At 34.5% G+C, this 23552-nt stretch overlaps 1 protein-coding gene across 2 annotated transcripts in view; it reads left to right on the forward strand.

The window, feature by feature from the left end:
* The window catches only part of TTC17 (tetratricopeptide repeat domain 17), a 45566-nt gene that overhangs the window by 16231 nt on the left and 5783 nt on the right, over positions 1 to 23552 (forward strand). The window contains exons 6-21 of one of the 2 annotated variants that reach the window (XM_026707343.2): positions 333 to 442; positions 2211 to 2355; positions 2686 to 2774; positions 3104 to 3264; positions 4211 to 4323; positions 6577 to 6723; positions 6988 to 7103; positions 7479 to 7650; positions 8553 to 8630; positions 10670 to 10894; positions 12372 to 12558; positions 15685 to 15855; positions 18763 to 19025; positions 21435 to 21600; positions 21871 to 21991; positions 22671 to 22830. In XM_026707343.2, coding sequence (XP_026563128.2) covers positions 333 to 442; positions 2211 to 2355; positions 2686 to 2774; positions 3104 to 3264; positions 4211 to 4323; positions 6577 to 6723; positions 6988 to 7103; positions 7479 to 7650; positions 8553 to 8630; positions 10670 to 10894; positions 12372 to 12558; positions 15685 to 15855; positions 18763 to 19025; positions 21435 to 21600; positions 21871 to 21991; positions 22671 to 22830 — 2424 coding nt within the window. Of the gene's footprint in view, positions 1 to 332; positions 443 to 2210; positions 2356 to 2634; positions 2775 to 3103; positions 3265 to 4210; positions 4324 to 6576; positions 6724 to 6987; positions 7104 to 7478; positions 7651 to 8552; positions 8631 to 10669; positions 10895 to 12371; positions 12559 to 15684; positions 15856 to 18762; positions 19026 to 21434; positions 21601 to 21870; positions 21992 to 22670; positions 22831 to 23552 lie in introns of both variants that reach the window. The other variant, XM_026707336.2, reaches the window with a different exon arrangement.

The following is a 23552-nucleotide window of genomic DNA, read 5'->3' on the forward strand; positions in this document are numbered from 1 at the left end:
AAGAATGGAATAACTCTCATAAAAAGGCATATCCCAGTTATAAAATAAGTCCTCTCAAAAGCCTAATGTGTATGTGATATAACTCCCTTCAATTTGCAATTGTCAGTCTCCTCACAAGTGCAGCTTCCAAAATTTCCTTACTCTCTTTAAAAGCCCGACATATATACAATAGTATGATATCTAAGTGGTATTTGAGAGAAAAATAACTCCAACAAAGTTATAGTCATATATACAAAGATTATAAACATGGAGTTATGTTTAAAATCTGCCTGGGCACATATTTAGCAAAAAAAAAACATTGTTTCTTTCCATGTTTATTATTCCTTTTACAGAATTCATCTTCTTGGGTGTTATACAATATGGCTTCCTTCTATTGGAGAATAAAGAATGACCCATATCAAGTAGTAGAATGTGCAATGCGAGCTCTCCATTTTTCTACAAGGTAAGACATATGGGGAAGCAATAGATCAGTGGTCGCCAACCAGTGGGCCACGGCCCACTGGTGGGCCGTGAGAAAATTTTGGTGGGCCACAGAGAAATCTCACCCCCAGAGCACCCCTCAAAGCAATTAATCCAGGCTGCACAGAAACACAAGGTTGCTCAGCCCACATGGCCTACGGGAACCCTCCCCGCCCACTCACTCCTTACCCAGCAAACTTGTCTGCTAAGTTGCTATTTTTCCTTTTTCCGACCATCATCTGTTCTGCTGTGCCGGGAGATTTAGATTAGCTAGGAAGCAGGAAATGGTTGGATTTCTTACTTTCTAGCTAAGCACAGCCGAACCTCCCTTAGGACTGAAGGTTTGCTTGCAAGCGAATTCAGTGCAGACTCACGGCAAGCAAATTTGAGAAACTGAGCTAGCCAATGGCAGATAGATAGATCACTGAATGATTCTGTGAGCAACTCAATCTGCCTGCTTTGCCTGATTTTGGATAAAAGTTGCTTTTTTTATAAAAAAAAATCAATATTTACATATATGGTGTGTTGTGAGTTAATTTTGTGAGTTTGCTTGCAAGCAAATTTTATGTGACAGACTGAACTAGCCAATGGCAGATAGATTTCTGAATGAATCTGTGATTTTGTGAGCAACTCAATCTGCCTGCCTGCTTTTCCTGATTTGGGGTAAAAGTTGCTCTTTTTTTGTAAAAAAAAAAAAAAACCCAATATTTATATAAATATTTATAATATTTACATACAAGCAATGCCCAGCCAGTCACATGACCACCAAGCCCCACCCACAAATTAGGCCACACCCACAGAACCAGTTAGTGGTTCCTGGGATCTAAAATTATGAGTTTGGTGGTCCCTGAGGTCCAAAAGGTTGGCGACCCCTGCAATAGATAGCCTTTACTAGGACCATAATGATCATATGATATGCAAATTAAGTTAATTGATTGTGGTTTTCGTATCACTTAGGATTGATAGGAAATGTAATTATATAGACTCTCATGCACTAACTTATCATTATTACTAGGCCTCAGTATGATTTAATTTCTGAAATACAATATGAATTGGGAAACAGAATTTCAAAGCTAATGTCTAATCACACATATTATTATTACTCTTTGCTCTTGTTCAGTTTCAGTTGGAGGAAACAAATATCAAGATCCTGGAGGAAATGTGTAATATAAAGTTGATCAATGAATAAATATAACGTTTAGTAAATTTAAGTAGTGTTGCTTCATCTATGTAATTATTGGCTCAATCATTTCTTATTAGCTACTTCTGATGTGCAGTAATGCTATCAATTACTTTGAACCAAATTATTAAATATAAATTATATGCCATGATACTTTCACAAGATGTTATCTCTCATATTATTCAAAGTGATGTCTTTCAGTGCAGTCGAAAGTACAGTCCTATTAACTTTAAAATGTTTTCTAGGCTAGAACATAAATGAATGTAATTATAACTTTACTCTGCCAGTAGGATAATTTCTTCTTAAAGTTATTATTATAATTCAGATAGATATAGATATATAAACATACCAGATTCTTGAATACTTAAATTTTCATTCTGCTATTAATTGGAAGTGTTAGCCATATTGTTGACTTCTTAGCATTAGGTTAAATAGTAACCCTATTTACAATATATCTGCATTTTCCATAGTTTTAGACTACTACTTCTATAGTATATATTAGAAATCTATCAACTATTTAGAAAAAAGAAAACAATAATCATAGTTATTTTTTGTCTTTTTTCTCTTTCAGACATAATAAAGATGTTGCATTGATAAATCTGGCGAATGTATTACACAGAGCACATTTCTCTGCTGATGCAGCTATTGTAGTCCACGCTGCTCTGGATTACAGTGATGTCTTCACCAGCTATTATACTTTAGGAAACATATATGCAGTAAATAAGACCTTAATTTCAGTTCTCTTGAATAATAATATTGCATTATTTTACTCTTTACAAATTATTCTGTCTTAAGCTAGTAGATCATTTATACCCTATTAGGGAAAGGGAATATAAAATTTACTGAACCAATACAGTAACCATAACTTCATCTCCAATACGGTCACATGGTAAAATTAGTAATTAAGACAATAATTGAAATTTCATAACTGATCTGTCTAATATAACTTTTATTTCAGCTGACAAACCTTTTCCTTCTCAATCTTTTTTTTTCAGATGCTTGGGGAATACAACCACTCAGTTTTATGTTATGATCATGCTTTACAGGCCAAGCCAGGGTTTGAACAAGCAATTAAAAGAAAGCATGCTGTCCTATGCCAGCAAAAGCTTGAGCAGAAACTTGAAGCTCAACATAGGTAGGTCTTTCCTCATTCTATACTCATCAGAGGAAAACTAATGAGTTTCTGCACCTATATTCTTGTATCAGTTGTATATTGTGATTTAAAATATTAAAAATTATATATAAACTTATTTTTTAAAAAAATTAAATTCATTCTTGTTTCTTTCCTTTCAGTTTTAACATTGTTATTTTTTGAGGTAATAATAATAAAACTAATAAAAAGTGGAAAAGTAATATACAATTGGGTCTAGTAACAACAATATAAAAACAATACATCAAAATTAGTACCAAAGTTCATTTAAATTTAAAGCAAGCTGAATGGAATTTTCTCTGATGTTTTTCAAGATCGCTTCAGCGAACCTTAAATGAATTGAAGGAATATCAGAAGCAACATGATCATTACTTGAGACAGCAGGAAATCTTAGAAAAGCACAAACTGATTCAGGAAGAGCAGATTCTGAGGAATATTATCCATGAAACACAAATGGCAAAAGAGGCACAATTAGGTATCTGTTTATATAACAAATGTTCATAAAGAAAATTGCAAGCCAAATAGGTACCCATATCTATTGTCTAAAAATTCTGTTCTGTTTCAGGAAAACCAAGGTTTCTGCATTGAGCAGACTACTTTCCAGATAAATTTTAACATGATTTTAAAAATTGCATATTGTTAAGTTCAGGTTTATTTTATCAAAGTTAGAATTACTGTTCAGATAAGCATTTGTAGAAGTGTGAAGGCTTTCAGAATCTCATTTCAAGCATTAAATCCTCGTATTCTTCCCAGAAAACCACAGCCACAGCTGACTGGTAACACACCTCTATTTGTAGCTTGACAACAGAAACGAAAGGAGGGGGGAGGAGAAAGGTTGGAATGTATTGGGAGGTGAAGAATCTATGTGAGCCATTTGCAGCCTGAAAAGATCCTGATACTTCAAGGCCAGCAATGGGAACCTTCCGAAGGCATGGACTGTTTTCCCAAAATAAAAATAATAGATTGGTGGACAATGGGTGGCCCAAATAGGGAAAAGGGGAAATTAACTATGATGTATTTTGCATGAAAACTTCAGAGCTAGTTTCACTTCTTCTGTGCCTGTATGGATCTATCAGTAAAGTTATACTCTTAGTAAAATAATGTCCAAGGAATTTCTTTTGCTGCATATGCCAATGGGACAGTTGACAGCCACCCTGTAAGGTCATGGGACTATTTGTAGCAACATTCTCTAAGTTGTGATTTCCTTCTGAAATAAGTAACTACAAAGGTATGCACATCTCTCTAAAGCCATATCTATAAACTTGCAAAATGGGAGCTCTGTAAATTATTTAAAGAGTTCCAGAGAAACCTAAGTTATGCTGCAGATTTTTGTCCTTGTAGTTCATTATAGCTGTTGCCAAACTGATATTTCTAAATATTCTGTCTGTCTGTCTATCTATGCATGTTTTTATATCTTGCAGGAAACCATCAGATTTGTCGTTTGGGCAACCAGCAGCACAGCTTGCATTGCCAGTGGGACCAACCAGTCCGTTATCACCGTGGTGACATGTTTGAAAACGTTGAATATGTTGAGGTTTGTCTACACTGAATTAGTATTTGTGACCCATGATTTGTAAAGGTGATCATGAGATGCCTAAAAAGAGGGGAAAGTGTTAATCTGTTTTAATGAAGTTACCAGTGGCAAGGTTTTTAAGCAAAATTTAACAGTGCCAATGTCTAACCTACTTCCCAAAACTATTTGGACTCTTAAGCTCCATCTTGTACCAGATTCCTGAACGCTGCAAATTTACACCTGAATCTGATGGAATTATTCCAGAGTAATGTGATGTGTTAGAGAAAATAATCTTTTCTAGTTCTCAATTATTTATGCCCAAATGAAACACGTTGAGCATGCCTTTTGGAACTAGTGGCTTTTTCAGAGAGTCTTCTGACAATAAACTTCTTCTTTCCATAAAAATATATTGCCACATGCCTTTAACTCATGGAAAAATGGAGATTCTTCAGTACGATGACCTGAAGATAGGCATTTTTCTGTTCAATACATTACCTTTCTTGAAGCTTAAGTAAAGAACAGATGCCAAGCTAAAATCACTTTACCTATTTTATTTTATTATTAGATTTTTATCTCTCCCCTGCCTTTCTTACTTTATAAGTAACTCAAGGCAGAAAACATACATAATACTCCTTCCTTCTCCTTTTTCCTCCACAACAATATTTTTAGTTCTGGGAAAAAAAATAGCACATCCCTTGCCTCATCACTTTATACTCAATCTGAGGCCATTTATAAATTTCCATCTATTTACCACTCCTTTCTACCAATCCATTTTTGAAATACAGAAATTAAATACTATTAATATTTATTGAATATTGCTTTAAAACAACTAAAGAGAAAAATCACTTTTAATAAAACAGTTCTATCTTACAGTTGAAAATGATCATTCTCCTGTACTTATTGATGTCCTATTTAATGTCAAATTTAATTATTTCAACACCAAATTATGGATTGGGAAGTTGTATATCACTCAGATTTTATTGTGATGCTCTATAGGTCTTTTAAGTAAGTATGTAATAAGCATATAAATTCCCTATTTAATGCTGTCAATTGTCTAGAAGAATTTATTTCTTAGCACTTTAACATTTCTTTTTTAGCACTTATCTGTTTCTCCTTCTTGAGGCTTCGGAAGCAAATTCTGTGCCTGATTGAAGTAAGCGGTGTTGGAAAAGGTTATCTGCTCGTAGATTCACAACCCTCTGCCAGACATATGTTCCCTTGTTTGCTTGTATATGCATAATAATTAAAAATAGCTTTCAGTGTCTGTTTCATTCAATAAGTGTTTTCAAGAAATGTAAAAGTCAAATGATATATATATGGCATTCGGCTTTGCTTGGGTATTTTCCCACGTCATAGTAGTTGTGCTTTTAAAGTTGTAAGAAGCCTGATGATGGCAGATGAGATTCTGCTGAAACGTCGCTACAACTTGAAAAGCACAACTACTATGATGTGGGAAAATACCCGAGCAAAGCCGAATGCCATACATGTAAGTACCTGCGAAAACTTAAGAAATATATGTATATGTATATATATATATGTTTTCTGAGGTTCTCGCGGGTATTTGTAGGTGGATCTTTGGTTGTTCGGGTTTTCTCCCGCGTAAGATTCGAAGTATCTAGGCAACGTTTCGATGAAGTCTCATTCATCATCTTCAGGCTTCTGTCTTCGGCTCTTGCTTCTCAGAGTGATGTGAGATTGCAGGGGGCTTGGTTGTGCTCAGGTTGTGCTGCTCCCCCAGCAACTAAGACTAACCTGAGCACAACCAAGCCCCCACCTGAACAGAACACGCCTCCAGCCAATCAGAACACGACCAACCCCCCAACCAATCAGAACACAGCCAAACCCCCTACCAATGAGAACACACCCCCACCCAATCAGAACACAGCCAAGCCCCCACCCAATCAAGTCCCACCCCCACTAGCAGTTAAAAGGAAGAAGCAGCTGCAATCTCACATCACTCTGAGAAGCAAGAGCCAAAGACAGAAGCCTGAAGATGATGAATGAGACTTCATCGAAACGTTGCCTAGATACTTCGAATCTTACGCGGGAGAAAACCCGAACAACCAAAGATCCACATGTATATATATATGTATATATATGTATATATGTAAGGAATTTCTTTGCATCTTAAGCTAATTTCTTTGAACCTTAAGCTAGATGTTTTATGAATTTTCAAGAATATCTAAGCAAAACTGGATCTAGTTAAATAATTTTTGTAATAAAGTTGTTGTTTTTAAATGTCCTGAGGTGTCACTTCTATATTGCTGTTTGCAGTTTGGTGGTGATTCTTCATTTGCTACAATGGCATCTGTGAATTCTGAACTTCAAGTCAACAGCAGTGACTTCAGCCATTCCTTGGAGTCCTCCCCTTGGGTCCATTCTGTATTCTCATTATGGGGTTTAGAAGCTGATGATTATAAGGTAAATGATACAATGGCAGTGTTACTTTCCTTCTGGCCTGGCTTGTCCATTGTGAGAGCTTCATAAATTGCTGTTTGATGTTTGAAAAGCATTAGCCTGCTAGGAACAGGGATTAAGCTAGATAAATTGGGATCATTATCATTGGCCACATTTAAGTGGAAAATGTTGCTCCCTGTTTTATTAGATCATATTTAAAAGATTTACCTAACACCAAATAAGTGATGATTAACAAAATCACTTTATGATTTTTTCCCCTTTGATTAGGATAAGCAGAATATTATGTGGCCTAAAAGATCAGATTGTGTAAAATCTTATCCAGCTATCCCTTCCCCAGAGGAATTGCCAACTTATATCCTGCACCCAGAAAACAGGGGCCAAAGGTAAAAAAAATACATTTTTAACTGCTTCTTTGTTGTACTTGAAGCAGTTTGTATTGCACAGTTAAAATATCTTAATGTAATTATAAAAATATAAAAACTCAAAATTGCTATAAAGCACGAACTGCACTATAAAACAGTTGTGAAATTATGAAACTTTGTCAATTATGAAACTGTGTCTTAATAATTACACAGATTTTATTATCTTTTTCAATTTGCCATTATGTGATCTCAGGGGAGAGATCAAACTGCTCTCTTGACTATTTGTAATGAAAAGTTCTGCCTCTGCTAGTTTCCCCACATGGATTGAGCTGTACTGCCTGGGATTATTACTCTGAAGTCTGAATCATGGTTATTCTACTGTGTTTTGATTATTAGAATTCATTCATTACTTGGCAATCCAGAAGATCTCACACAGACAGAATTTAATGAGCCAGATTGTTCTTCCATTACTGATAACCCTAACAGTGACTCTGTATATTTCTGGATCAAAGAACTAAGCAACCATCTAGATTTAACAGAAAAGATGCCAGATGATTATGCACAGCAAGTAAGTTTATTGATTGTAAACGTATGTTAGTTTGTTAGCATGCACATTGTTCATATTTTATAAATAGATACTCTCCACAGTAAATCTCCCCACATAAAAATCAGATTTAGAAATAGATGAATTAATAAAGAAAGGAAACTATTATAAAATTTGTGTTTAGTTGATAATAAAGAATAATCTTCAGTGTAATCCTCTGTTGTTTTCAAGGTGATTCTGTATGCTTAGCATTTTTTATTATACATGTAACTATTGAAATATGTCCCATATCTAAAAAGTTGGTATTACTAGAAAGTATAATATTTTAAACTTTGCTGATAGTTAAGAGATTGACTGGAAACAGTGAAACCTTTAATTTGAAACACATTTACTCAACCTCAACCAATCAATGAGGGTAGTCTCCTAATATTAAAATACTTCACATTATATAATAATTATCATTTCATCTTCTGCCTACCTATTCATTATGGAAATAGATATAACTAAAGTCTTGGAGGAGGATAAGGCATGGAATAAATGTTGCATTGGGCATGAGAGAGAAGAGCACATATATGTGTTGTGCAATATTAGATTTGTACTCCATTTTAATTGACATTTTTACAACTACATGTTAACTAATATATAGCTAAGGCAAAAAACAAACAATAAAAAAGAGATCCATATAACCACTGCACAGTCTCTGCCATATTACCAGACCTCAGGACCAGTGACAAAACTGTTTCTTTAAGTCCATGTGAAAGGTTGACACAGTCAAGGCCATTGTAATCTCTGGAGAAATAATGCCAAAGAGCTGGCACCACAGCCTTTAAGACTTTTAGTTAGTGTTAGTCCAGTACTTTATACAAACCCTTTTTTTTTCAATAAAAGCTTTTTATATTTTCTGGTTTTAATGATTTTTTGTGCAGATCTTATATTCTCGTGTCAACAATCAGTCAATTACACAACAGCAAATAGGATCGCTCATCTATCATGCCATTTTAAAGGTGAGTTCCATTCTTTATAAGAAAGCCTTTGGATTGTTGTTGTTTTAATTTATGGTGTGATTTATTGCTATATAAATTTCCTTGTAAAAGCAGTACAGAACGTAGATTACTGGCTTAGTAGTAATCCCAAGAATGTTTATGTAAAACAATTAATACTACTTTTATGTTGTGAACTTCAAGCCAACAGAGTGCACTTCTGTTTAACATACTTAGTCTTATCATTTTCTTTGCCTCTGGGCTTTTCCACATCTGTTTTTACATCTGTTTCAAGTAAGGACCATAATGTACACAATACTACAGGTTCTGATGTTTGGTAGAGTTATGTTGACAGTTTTATTTTAGTTTGTTTCTATCCTCTGCATGGAATATACAGTATATTGAACTGTCTTCATTGATGTATTTATTGTCTTTTTTTGGTCCTAGTTAGGTACAAACAGCTCAAATCCCCCCTATATGTACATATGTACGTGAGATTAAAGAACTTCGTCCATCAGAGCAAATTTTGCACTAATGCATATGTTTATATTTATTTAAATTGAACCATATTTATTGTTTAATTAATATTCACCCAATTTAAAGAGGGGATTCTGAATCACAATCACCTCAGGTTTTCATATTTTGAATACTGTGCTATCATTTCCAAACTTATTTAGTTATTGGTGATTCCTACATTACCATAACTTATGAACCAATTAAAAAGTATAATCCAAGCATAGATCCTAAAGAGCACTATTCCTGATTTCCGCTTTTAATCAGTATAAAATAACAGTCCTGTTATCCCATAACTACCAAATTTGCTGAAAAGCCTTTGATGAAAACTTCATCAGATATGTTTTGAATATACAGCTGTATTGTATCCAACAGGTTAAGCTTCATCCACATGCATGGTGACATATTCAAAAACTTCTTGAAGTTTATTGAGGCTTTATAAATACTTATTTAAAATACCACACAGTGGTGTGCAGTGTGATTAAAGGTAAAATAATCTTAAACAGTTGAGGAATGACTATGCCTAAGTATTAGAATAAATAAGGGATAGCAGAATGGGTTTTTTATTTATATCCTACTACATCTTATGAACTCTAATCTTAATTCTTAAAAATTATAAAATAATAAATCCTAAAGGAAAATATGTACATAAATACTTTTACCATTGTAATGTGAGTTATTTGATTAAAAATACTGACTTAAGGGATATTAAAGTTAAACCTGCATTTATTGTTATTAATTTATGCTCTGCCTTTTTACTTAAGAGGGCATTCAAAATGACCGATAATTAATTGGATTTGCATGCACTTCTTCATAGTAGAACAGGTTTTTTTATTCATATAACTCAGTCAAATCTGAGGGAGATTGTCATTGTACTTTCAAATCAGAAGTCAGGGATGCTGTACTAGTGGATTCCTGCACTGAGCTGGAAGTTGGAGTAAATAATTTGCAAAGTCACTGCCACCATTACTTCTGGATTCTTAAAATATACACAGATTTTGGGTGATGACCATGTTTAGCCTTTCATTGGCATGATAGAGATCCTTGCTTCAAAAATAGTGGGCTGGCAAAGGCAAAATTTAAATGTTATTTTACTTAATTTACCATTAAAATAATTAAAATTAAATGTAACTAATATATTAAAATGACAATTTAATAACAACCTTAGGATGACTGTAGAAGCTGGAATCAAAACATTCAGGCACTACATGCAGCTTCTTTACAGTTCACTATTGTAGAGTTAAACGTATCTCCCTTCCTAGTCTTTTCCCTAGATGTTGCCATTTTTCATGTTATTAATAAATGCTACTTTTAAAGGTAGGAAAATCTAAAACATTACTTTAGTCTCTCTGGAAAGCAAGGAAAAGCCCCATTCCTTCCAATAAAAGAATTTTGATTATATATGCAACTTGCTATTGTAAGCATGACATTTTGTTAATTAATGGAAATGCTTTAAACCTGTATTTTCAGCTAGATTGACAAAGGGTAAACACTGCAACTAACAGTGTAATTAATAATAATCTTTTTTTTCTTTTTTCATCGACTTTTAGGCAAGGGAACCTTTATGGCTGGTACTCAATGAGGCTAGCCTTTATTGGCGTGCACTTGGAAATGGCACGTTTGCCTTCACCTGTTTACGAAAAGCATTTAACTTGACCCCTCATGAATTTCAAGATATCCCTTTAGTCAACCTAGCAAACCTTCTCATTCATTATGGCCTTCACCTAGATGCCAGCAAGCTTCTCCACAAAGCTTTAGCCATCAATGATTCTGAGGTAAGTGATTTTTCTCAGAAGAGAAAAACAAGATTTCTTATCTCCACTTTTGCTGTTTAATAAGAGTTTCAAATGGAAATGTGGAAGTACTTTTATTCAAACTTTGAAAAGCAGGCTTTTGTACTACAGGTAATCCCCCAGACCCAGATTCTATCATTTTTAGGAAGATTTTCAGAAGAACAAATTTATCCAGAAAAAGTATTTATGTTAGAAATTCAAAAAGAGCCCTATGTAGCCATGTGACTTGGATTCATTCACTGCTGCAGGGGCAGCCATTTTTAATTCTGTGACTTCCCTTTGCCGTTCAAGGTTATGACATGCAATTTCCTGAAGCCGGCAGCGGGTTTTTTTCCCCCCTGGTCACATAGCCAAACAAGATCTATGATTTTGCAGCCGGTGCCAAATTTGGTGGGGGTTTTTTTGTTTGTTTTTGTTGTTTTGTTTTGTTTTGAGCTTAGCAGGGGCAAGTATTTTTTTTAAAGCAACTCAAGCTGAGAGTTCTGTTAATTCGCCACCACCATCCCAGGCAGCTGCCTGGAGACACTTGAGCTGACTAGCAGCTAGTGATTTCTTTTTTAAAAAGCAATTGCAAGTGGGGAGCTTTGGGAGCCTGCTTGGAGGCAATTTAATTCCTGAGCGGAAGGCTGCAACAGAAACAGCTAATGGGTGGGCGGCATCCTCTCTGTTCAGTTAACGAATTGGAGGAAATAGTAACACAAATCTTTGTTCATTTAACAGCCCATTTGATTCAATTAACCGATTTGATTTTTAAAATTCATGAAATTGAGTCTGATTCATTTGATGAATTTTTTGCCTTGTGATCCTAATGGGTAGGCTCCATTAGGCTTGTACCTCGAGGATCACCTGTATTTTGTGCTAGGAAATGAATGTATGACTGTTACTTCTTATCTAGTGTAAACCAGGAAAACTATGAAAAATAACTTTAAATACATAAGATGAAAGTAGCTATTTTCTAATTTTGGCTTTTGTCCTTCTTGCCCAGAAGGTTTCAGATTCCCTGGAAGGATTAGAATTAGACATGGTTTATGAGCTATACTTAGGATCCAAGAAATGTATTATAGAATGAGAAGGAACAGATTCTCTGTGCTAGACTGAGAATAACCTTCTTGTTATTAAACAACTAGATGGATAACCTCATTCTAGTAGAGAGAATCTGTTCCTTCTCATCCTATTAGCCATTCAGTATTTTTGGTATTCATTTGAAATTAAAGTTGTATTAATATAAGAATGTATATAGCCTAAATTATTTTGTTTAAAAAAAGAAAGCCCAAGAAAGTAATTAGTGTAAAAATTCCAGTTCTTTTTATCACTTAGCAGTAGAAGTGTTTTTAGAAGATTGGGGAGGGGGATGGTGGAATCTCTTGGAAAAGTTAAAGCTACATAATTAATATATGCAAGTGAAATTCTGGCCTTCCCTTGTTTCTATACTGAGAAAAGTTTGTTTTTCTCCTTTTAGCCTCTGACTTTTTTGAGCTTAGGAAATGCCTATTTGGCTCTGAAGAATGTCAGTGGGGCTTTACAGGTTTTCAGAAATGCTCTAGATATTGCCACCAAATGTCTTGAGTGTGAGAGGAACCTGAAGCTGATCCGTTGTTTGCAGTTCTATCCATTTCTGTACAACATCACATCTTCCACCTGCAGTGGTAAGCTACTATTGAAAATATTCCCAAATTAATATCCTAACAGTGTAATGCTCAGTTACATTTTTCCATAGTTTCTATAGTTATTTTTGGTCATTATGCTTGCCCGGTGTTTCTCAACCTTAGCAACTTTAACATGTGTGGACTTCAACTCCCAGAATTCCCCAAATAAAATGACTGGAAGGAGAAATTCTAGGCATTGAAATCCATTCATCCTGAAAACTGAAAAGTTTCAGAATTGAAGGAGCAAGACAAAAACTTCTTTGCATTTACAATTGCTTATTCTTCTCCAGGTGTATACTACTTCCATTCTCCATTAAATATCTGCTTCCTTTCTTCTTATTTACATGTCTTCTTATTTACATGTTACATGTTTGCAGATATTTAATGGAGAATGGAAGTAGTATACAACTGGAGAAGAATAAGCAATTGTAAATGCAAAGAAGTTCTTGGGCTAAAAACAGAAAATACACATAACACTACAATACATCATATGGGTATTTACAGCTTATGGTTCTTAAACCCTAATATTTCATCCATTTCCTGGTTGCTAAATGCAGATTCCCCTATTTAAAAATTGTGAAATGGCAGTTTTAGCCAAAGAACTCTGCAGTTAAAATCTGCATAATTATAAGGATATGTGTCTTTTTTGTGCTAGATTTCTTGTATATTTTGGAAGCAATAGCCTATTATTATATTTTAAACACATACTAAAACAAAACCCAGGGTGATAAGAACTATACCATTCCCTGTTTTTGTTTGTAAAAATTTTGACAGCAGGACAGATATTAAGATGCTTCTAATAGGAGCATTAATGCTTCTAATAGGAGCATAATTTGTTTTCATGTGGATTATACTTCTGGCTTTTATTAATAATTTTGGTCATCTCATAAATATTCAAGAACTATATATTTATAACATATGGATCTAATTTATAACTGTAGATAAATAAGTAGGTTTTACATTTAGAAGCGTATATAATATATATTGTTCCCCCTGTTGCTTTTCATATGCTCTGTGATTGCAGGGGTATTGCAGTGGCAGTTACTTTGTGCTGGGGTCATGCATCCCTTCAGTGCCATCATAATTTTGAACAATAACTGAATGAAGTCAAGGACTTCCTGTATTCAAAAATTATCTCACATTGCAGGATATACATTATGATATTTTAAAACAAATAATGCTTAAAATTAAAGAAAATATGAACAGTGAGTTTTGCCATAAAGAATATTCTGTATTATTCATAAGGCATTGAATAAGTATGAAATATTTACTACCTAGTCAGAAGTAAATAATTATTCCTACAGCTGATTTTTGCAAAAGAATAAATTATGGTGAGAAAAAAAATAATATGAAATAAGATTTTTAAACTACAGTTTAGATTACAAAAGTTTGCCAACTTTAAGTTGTCATCATTCAGTATTTATTCTCCTCTGTCTTTTAAAGGACATTGGGTTATTTTTGAGGCATTAATTGAAATTCAGGCCACAACACTACTTATTATTCTGTTCTATATGTTGCTTCAACATAACCTGAGAAGCCTTGCAAATAGCATTTTGTAGCCTTTCTTATCTGTTGATGATCTTCGTAATTTAAATTTAGAAAGCCATTTTTTTATGTTGGGCCTCATTTGATCTCTGCCCACATCACCCCCAAAAATAATCCTGTTATAGCCAATGATGCAAGAAGAAACATAGGTGAAACTAATTAGGTTGCCAATTTAACCATTACTAATGGTCAAAAGGATGTTTTAAAAGAGATTGTGATATTATCCATCGCAATACATTCTTAGAGGAGCAGAGAAAAGGTTTGTGCTCATATGTCCCATTTGTGCCATATTAATTTAACTTGCTGTGTAAAAGACATATAACATTAGCATTTAGACTTACATACCACTTTACAGTTCTTTACAGCCCTCTCTAAGCAGTTTACAAAGTCAGCATAATGCCCACAATAATCTGGGCCCTCATTTTACCGATCTCGGAAGGATGGAAGGCCAAGTCAACCTAGAGTTAGTGAGAATCAAACTGCTGGCAGCCGGCTGAATTAGCCTGCAATATGGCATTCTAACCACTGCAACACCATGAATCATATGTGTTTTTAATTGCTTATTTGCCCAGAAATGACAGAAAATCATATCTCTGGTTCATAATTTCCATCCAAAAATAAACTGCGTGATTTATAGGAGTACAAAAAAATAGACAGTTTATTGCCAAATTGCTCTGCAATTTCTGGAATCTCTTATTAACTGCCAAAAAAGAGATGGTGTGGCAGCTACTTGTGGCTATGGGTTGTTTATCCCCATGTCATAGAAAGCTGCCATTACATCCTACCAGTGTTCTTTTCCATAAACATGTTCATATGAGCCTCACATGCAGTAAGTGCTTAAAAGTTCAGTTGGGTTTGCAGGAGCGGCATATCTGTTATGGATCTTATATATCAAGATACTGTATGTATTCTGATAGGATCCAGTCTTTTCTACCACAGCATCTTTAAAATGTTGTCATTATCTTCAATTGTGCATAAAATGATTGAATTGGATTATACCATATTCCTTAATTAAACTTTTGCATAAAGTAGCATTAGATGCTCCTTTTGTTCTGTAACTAAATGGAGCAAAGATATTAAACAGCATATTAAAGGAACAGCATATTAAAGTGGAATTCTAATTTAGGGTATAAATCTTAGATCTTGTTTTAGTTTATCATAGTGTATTATCTAATTTATATGGTATCTCAAGTTTTCCACACTTTATATTTTCTCAGAGATGGATATGCCATCCTCCTGAAATGCTATTTGACTTGTAATGGAGTTCAGTCATGAATATTGAGGAGGAAGGGAGAAATATTTGCCTTTTCCCTGTAAAATTTCCTGGGTACTCTGTGGTATCATGTCAATACCATGGGAAGCTGTCATTGTGCCCTTAGCATGATAAAGATGTTAAACCACCAAGGAATCTATCCAAACAATGTTGCAGGTTGACATCCATTAATCTCACAGCATTGTATATATTTATTCTTCCCTTTAGGCCTTTTACTTCTGTATATCAATAATTCAAGAGATGTAGCAAGTGGTTTGCCCTGAGGGAATCATGTCTGCAATCTCTCTTTTTCTGTGCATATCTCACAGGCTACTGTCATGAGAAGAGTCAAGATGACAGCCATGCTAAGCAGAAATACTTTAACCCACAGGATTCTGATATCATATTAATAGAAGAAACTCTTAAAACGGCTGCTGAAGATGATTTGACAGATCAGGTTCATGGTTCAGCAGGGGATTCATCCTCTTTGACTTTAGAAAGTAAGTGAATACTCAGAATCAATATAACCTTTAGGCAAAAGCAGCTATGACAGTGTAGTTTTAATGACTTAAAAATACATTTGCAAATACATTTTATATTTGTACATATAGTGCTTGTAAGAAATCGTGCTAAACTTTCTGCTTATGGTGTAAATAACTTGACCAGGTGATTCAGGTCCTAAAAGGTTCATTTAATTTTAAATTCATGGAGACCTAGACCACTGACTATTTGTCAGAATAACTGTGCAACACCTATACATAGTTTTGGTCAAAATTAGATTGCATACTAAGATGAATAAGAACAGTACAAACATTTTTCAATTTGTACTAAATTATTTACAATTTTTATAATTAAAACCTTTGCATATCATAGGTCAAACCACTAAGCTAGTGTCTCATCTAAATGCAGGGGATTCTGTGATGATAAAGCAATAGGATGCATGTTACTCTGAACTTTAAAAGAAGGTTATGTATAGGACAATCTTGAGTTTTGCAACATATAATTAGTAGATAATACAGTGTATTAGAGCACAGTTGTAAGATCATAAAACAGCTGTCTGTCTTCCCAGGATTGCATGTTCTGAAGCACCTTTTGGAGATTAAATCTAAAGCACTGCATAGCCGTGCTCATCAATAAAATAGTTACTGATTTGGAATATATTCTATTTTAGCTGGTTTTAACTAGAGCCAAGGAGTTATACAGGCAACTAAGTAACATTTAGTTTTATTATTAAATCAAGCAGATATTTCTGAATTAATGTTTTTAACTGAAAAGCAAGGGTGGTAGAGGAACTGATAGGTGAGCAGGGCCATTAATTTTAGCACAATCATTTCTTGCTACAGAAGCCAAAAACTGCCTATACGATTCCCTTCCCCATTAGCCAACAAAGGCAAATGAGCACGATGCACTTTCTGCAACTGCCAGCTCACATTGAGCCATTCACATTGCCCTTAATGTTCTCTTTGGCCTCAGTGAAGATGGCAGGTCCATACAAATCCTTTTCCTTTTATGCCAGCAGGAAATCTACCGTGAGCAATTCTGGTGTATAAGAATTTTATATCTTACTGAAATGTTCTAGTTTCTGGAATTACTATTCTCTTCAAATAATGGAAACATGCTGTATTTCATTAAATTTTAAAAGAGAAGTGCACAGCTGCTTCAGATATATTTTTGCCTTTTGGGTGATTTCAGTGTGGATATATTTTAGGAAATGAAATGGAAACCCCTGCACAAGAGAGCAAGATCTTGAAAAACAATTGAAATTTTATTAAACTTTACCCTCTGACCCCTTCAGATGGTATGTTGATAAAAGTTTATTTATCTCTCTTTCATACACACATGCATACACACTTGTATTCCAGGTTAGCATCCAATACGTTGGTGACCTATATGTTAAATATAAAAATATATTCAGGAGAACAGTATTATACAAAGTGCTTCAAAACAAGTTTTGAGAATTGGAAAAAAATGTTCTTAACACCCCAGGAAAATAGATCACTTTCACCCATGTGAATTTTAGATCTTTCTTATGTCACATTTTTTTCTAGGAATGGCCACAGGCAATATTTGTTTAAATAACAATGTAGTAAGGATTCTGAACTGACTAGACAGTATGTTGGCATATTCTCTGTGAGGATATAATTGGTTCTAAACAAAAACAGGGAGAAATAGCTTGATAAGATAATGTTCTGTAGAACTTTGAACGAGTGTAAATTGATTGATACCAAATCAGTGTCAACTCTTAGTGATCACATAGATCAAGGGTGTCAAACTCAAGGCCCAAGAGGCTGAATCTAGTTGGCGGGATGCTTAAATCTGGCCAGCGGGGTCACCCTGGAAACAGGGAAGCACCAGCCCACAGTGCCTCTGCCAGCGAAAACAGACCCCCATTTTCGCTGTCAGAGCGCTGCAGGTTGTCATGGCCCAAAATGGGGCTTTGTTTTCACTGGCAGCGGGCTAGCAAAACAAAAAAACAAAACAAAAGGAGAAATGTTTTCCCTTTTGCATTTGAGCATCCAAGAATGGACAGGAAAGGAGAAAGGGAAAGAGGAAGGACAAAGAAAAAGAAAGATGGGAAGAGAACAAGGAAGGAAAAAGAAGGAGAATGAAGAGGGAAGGAATGAAGGAGATTACAATGAGTGGTAGGGAGGGTCTGAGTAAAGTCCTGCCTTAGCACTTGGCCACCACAGGTACACCCAAAATGAATGATGTCAAGCTGGCTACCCCCCCCCCCCCCAGCATTCCCCCAGGTCAAACATAACCCTGATGCGTCCCACAATGAAATAGAGTTTGACACCCCAACATAGATTTTCTCCATGATTATGTCACTAACCGGATCCTTCAGTTCTTCCAACGGTATACCAATCACACTATAACTGATTCTATCCACTTCTTTTTCTTCCCCCTTTCTCAACAGTAGAACTTTCTCCAGAGAGTTAGAACTTCTCATAATGTAGTCATTATGTCTTGTCATTTTTGTTTGAGCGAAAACTCTAGGTTGATCTGTTTGTTTTCTTGACAATCCATAGCATTTTCAGTTTTCTCCAATGCCAAAATTCAAAAGCATCAATATCCTTTCTATCTTGTTTCTTCATAATTCACTGCAACCTTCAGTATACATACGTTCATCTCTATAAAATAAACTAGTTTGTGTTTTGCCTTTTTATTGAAATAATATTTATTTAGTAGACCAATAATGAGTTTTTCAGGATAAGAAAAAATCCTTTACAATGCACATTACCTTACTTAAAAATAAGTATTGAAGCTTTGATTAAGAGTGTAACATGTTTTTCTATTGATCATTTGGTTTTGAAATGGCAGAATTGTCACACTTCTTTATCATAACACTTGGAACATAAAATAACTTTCAAACGAAGCAATATATTTTGTTGATTCTGCTATCATAGGTACTGTTATTGCAGAAAACAATGACTCAGAAGAAATAGAAAACTTGGGAGGTGCTCAGATGTCTGAGGAGATGCTAGCATTAGTGGATGAGTTTGAAAACTCTTGGCCCCTTGAAGCTTTTGAAGGGGCCCTGGAAGTAAAAGGTCATCGGATGGACTTGCAAGGGATCCGTGTCCTCAAGAAAGGTTCTCAAGATGGAGTCGCCAGCTCCTGTTTGGGAGATTGTGGAGAGGATGATGGTGATGATGGTGAAACTGAATGGGTAAGGACTCTTAATATGTGGCTAAAGGATTAAAATTTACACTATTATAATCTTAAAGAGAGTATTTATAAAATGACGCACCATTGGTATATGTCACCAGAGAAATTCTCTAGAATATATAAAAGCACTTACTGAAAATGTGAACAACAAGAAGGCACATTTTATCAAGTTTGGTGGATGTGTAAAAATGCTAGAAAATTCTGGATTTAAATACATTGATCCATAGGATTTTAAAGCTTAATATACAATTGTAACCAGAGGGTTCTGGGGTGGAGGGATTCGATGAATAAACAGTTGAACAAAAAGTCATGGAACTTTGTTTTGTACATGATAACTGCAGCAAGATTATTGTATATACAAATATGGAAAGTTTTGGCACTACCCATAATGGAAGAAAGATTGGTTAATATAATAAAACTTGCTGAGATGGCTAAATTAAACTCTTTGCTCAGAGAAAAGACAATATCTACATTTATGGAAACATTTATGGACTGGAAACCCTTTATGGGCTTTCTGCATAAAACAAAAAATAAACTTATATGATTTATGGATATTTAGAACAGATTATAGAAACTACAGAATAAGAGGTATATTTATAATTGTACTTATATCTGCTGTAAATAATATTGGAAGCTGCTTTGTATCTTTTTTCTTTTTCTTTTTTCCCCTTTCTTGCACTCTCTTTCTTACTTTATATAAGTGTGTATTAGGTTTTACTTTTTGTCTTTAAAAATATTTAATAAAAATAAGATAGTTTTCAATTTACAACCATAATTTGGACTGGAATTTCAGTTGTTTGCTGATGCAGACATTAAATAAGTTATCACATGATTGGACAAGATTTTTACAATTTTAGCATAGTCATTAAGTGGATCATATGGTTGTTAACTGAACCCAGTTTCCCCAATTGATTTTGCTTGTCAGGAAACAGGTGGGAAAGCTGTGATTGATACTGCAAATGTTGTAGATGTGAGTAAGTTGTCTTTGGCCCAAATTGTGATCACATAAGAATGAGAGCGTACAAAGGTTATAATTTTGATAAAGGGTTGTACATCATTTTTTCCAAGGCTGATTTAACTTTAAACAAAAGTTAAGGTGTGCGTGTGTTACTGTGTTATATGAAAGATAGATTTGGAATATTTCATTTAATTTTGTTTTACCTCTTTTAGCTACCATCATTCACAATCTCTGTTCAACCTCTTCCATAGTTTTCCATTTTTTTGTTTTTCTCCACCTTTGTTTTATTTGCCTGTAGCTTTTTTTGCTCTCAGTACTCTAATATTCCTACTTTTCTGATTTTTTCTTTTCATCCCATCGATCTTTCCGTATCTCTCTGTGTACTTTAGCCTCCGCATTTACTTTGCTATGCTCTACTTTCCACTTACATTTCTTTTCAGTAATTTAGTTTATCAGTGCCAATTTTTTGAAATAAAAGTTTATCATGATTCTTGGCACTGGATGACTTGGAAAAAATGTGAATATACTGTAAATCATGTTCATCACCTTCATATATAATACATATTCATTTTCTTTGAAAAAAATCCTATTTTCTGTTTTAAGAAGGTATAATGTAAATGTCAAATTGAAATTGCTTCTCTTGGCCAGACCATAAATACAGATTATTAAAGACATAATGGACCATAATGAACAAGCCTTTTCCATCATTGCAGAATAACCTTAAATCTTAATATGTGTAATTTGAATGTTTTAATATTTTAGTTATTTTTCTATTTGTTTTATAACTAATAAGTTGCCCAGAGTCACTTTATAGGGAAGATAGATGGCATTAAAATTTAATTGATAAATAACCTCAGAAATTGCTCTTCCTGGAAAAAAAAATATTTTTAAAAAATATCTTCTTGTATGGGACTAAAATTAGACTATGTTTCATCTCTTTCCTGATGTGCTTTTTCCCATATTTCCATGCATAGACATGTGCTTACTCCTTCAGAATGTACCTTTTGCAAATGCCCATTGACAGCATAGAGAGCCAGTAGGGCATGCAAAGGCAAAGGCAGGAAGCTTCCCCCTAGACAGTTAATTGTTGGTTGTAATAACATTTTGGCTCTAAAGATATGGATTTTAGCAACGTCTGATAGTCTAGAGTAGACTATTTTAATAGTACATAATCATTGCTTATGCACTTTGGCACTATTAAACGCCTTTTCTGATGAACCTTCTGTACTGAATTCTGAGCTAAACAAATTATTGTTATATATGCTTATGTTTGATGTATTAAGATGTGAGCAGAATTAGAGTAACCAGAATAATCAAGAAAAAGGAAACTCTCTGGAAATTGCCCTTGAAAATCAACTTAGTCTGAAAGGAATCAGCTTATTTCTACGTTCTTATCAGCAGGCCTGATATTTTTAGTTCTGTTACCTTCACCATTTTTTTTTATTTTGACAGATCACATTTCAAGTAAAACGTGTGAAGAAACACAAACCAGAAAATATAGACCCACAAGAACCTGCTGGAAGAAATGGAGAGGAAGGAGTAGCTGGAGTAAATGAAAACCTTTACCAAATGGCATTGGAAATCAGTGGGCCAAAAATACCTTCCCCTGGGCCACCTGGTAATATACTTTCGTTTTTTAAAAACAAGACCGATACTTTTTCAGAACATCAGGACACACTTGATATACACATTAAATAGGATGTGATAAAAGCATACTGTACACATTGTGCAGTAAAATCCTGTGCATATCCATTCATAGATATATTCCAAAACATGCAAAGGGCTTGCCAACTATACTATTCCAATAATTAAACTTCCCATTATTGAAAAAGAATTTTAAAAATTGAAATGATTCTTGTTTTCAAAAGGTTACCTTGCTTCTTTGCAGGAAGAAAGAAAGACTATCGCAGCTTGGGCTGGCCAAGTCCTGATGAGTGTGTTAAGTTCCGCAGGATGGATCTTACTACTGTAGCCAGCACATGGCTAGCTGTTTCTGCTAAAAATATTGAGTGAGTATTTTTGCTATAAACAAAATTAGGTCATTACGTAACTGGGACAGATATGTATAGCTTAAAATATTCATCTTAATGGGCTGGTACACCAAATTGTGACTGTATTATATTCTTTCACTTACTTTGATAATGCTATTATTGGAGCTAATAATCCACAGAGGTCTGAGCTTCTGTGAGTGTCTTTGTTCTAATGTCACACATGTCATCTCAGAATATGCAGAATATTCTGCATATTGCAGAATATCATGACTTAATGGCTAACTTCAGAAATGAGTGGAAGTTAAGTGTGAGCAGTAATGTTATGTCCAAAACAAAGTTTGAATAGTTAAAGGAATATCTCTCCAAATGAGTCAAAAAATATCAAGAGAGATTATAAAATTTGCAAGGTGATGCACATGGGATGAAGGAGGAATTGTAATTTCACATCTATTTTGAATTGGTCAGGACAACCGAAGAAAATATAGTTTAGGTTTAGGTTTGACGCTGCTTTAAACCTCGCTCTGAGGTACTGCTCTCAGCCCACAATATTGGGCTCAGACAACAAGCCAATTAGTCCATTCCTGTCACAACCAATGGATGAACACTTGATCTGGAAAAAAACACTTTGTCTACAGGTAAGCATTTGTATATATTATCATTAAATTTGGTAATACTTTAACAATCCTGTTTCTTGTAGCATCACGGAGCACATTGATTTTGCCACTCCCCTGCAAGAGCCCGCCATGGAGCCTCTCTGTTATGCCAACCTGCCTGCGAGCATGCATACTTTGGATCACCTCCATGGTGTTGCCAATCGAGCCAGTCTTCATTACATGGGAGAGAGTCAACTGAAAGAGGTAATGTTGTGCTCTCATATGGGCTTGGGGTCGATCTAAAAACAGCATGCTTAGAACAGACTCACTTGAAATCAATATTACTTGATTTATTCACGAGTTGCTGATTTCAGTACATATGAAGTTCGGCTGATAGGAAGCTACAAGTCTTTTTCTAGGTAAATGTTCCCTATGGTTAACAGTTTTGCAATTCTGCACCACTAGTTTGCTCACACGCATGTACACATGTGATGTTTAGAAAATCAGATTGCATCCTCAGATTTCATGGAACAAATATTTGTTTAACTTTCCTATTTTTAGGCATGAAATGTATGACTTTGGAGAATTTAGTTTGCAGAGAACAACATTACCCTGGGCAACTGAGGAAAGAATAAAATTATTTGTTATAATAAAATTTACCCAAATTTAGACAAAGATGTATTATCTAATTTCTGAAAAGTCTACCATGGTTAATAGATTTTATCATAGGATCTGCTCCTGAGCTTCTTACAGTTTTCAAAATTGAGGATTCCAGGTTTGTAAATTGTAAATCTTAATCATTAAACTAAAATATTCTTAAAGGTTTTTGTATGCACAGATTTGGAAATACTAATTTTTAACCATGTGTATTACTTGCAGACTTGAAATCTGCAAGACTACTGGACTCAGCCTTTCAGAATGAAAAAGATTGTATCTATTTCTGTCAGGCCAATTTGATAGAAATTATATCAGAATCTTTGTTTTTT

The sequence above is a fragment of the Pseudonaja textilis genome, chromosome 1 (genome assembly GCF_049901715.1).
Source record: "Pseudonaja textilis isolate UNSWEBS1 chromosome 1, rPseTex1.2, whole genome shotgun sequence".
Taxonomy (NCBI): Eukaryota; Metazoa; Chordata; class Lepidosauria; order Squamata; family Elapidae; genus Pseudonaja; species Pseudonaja textilis.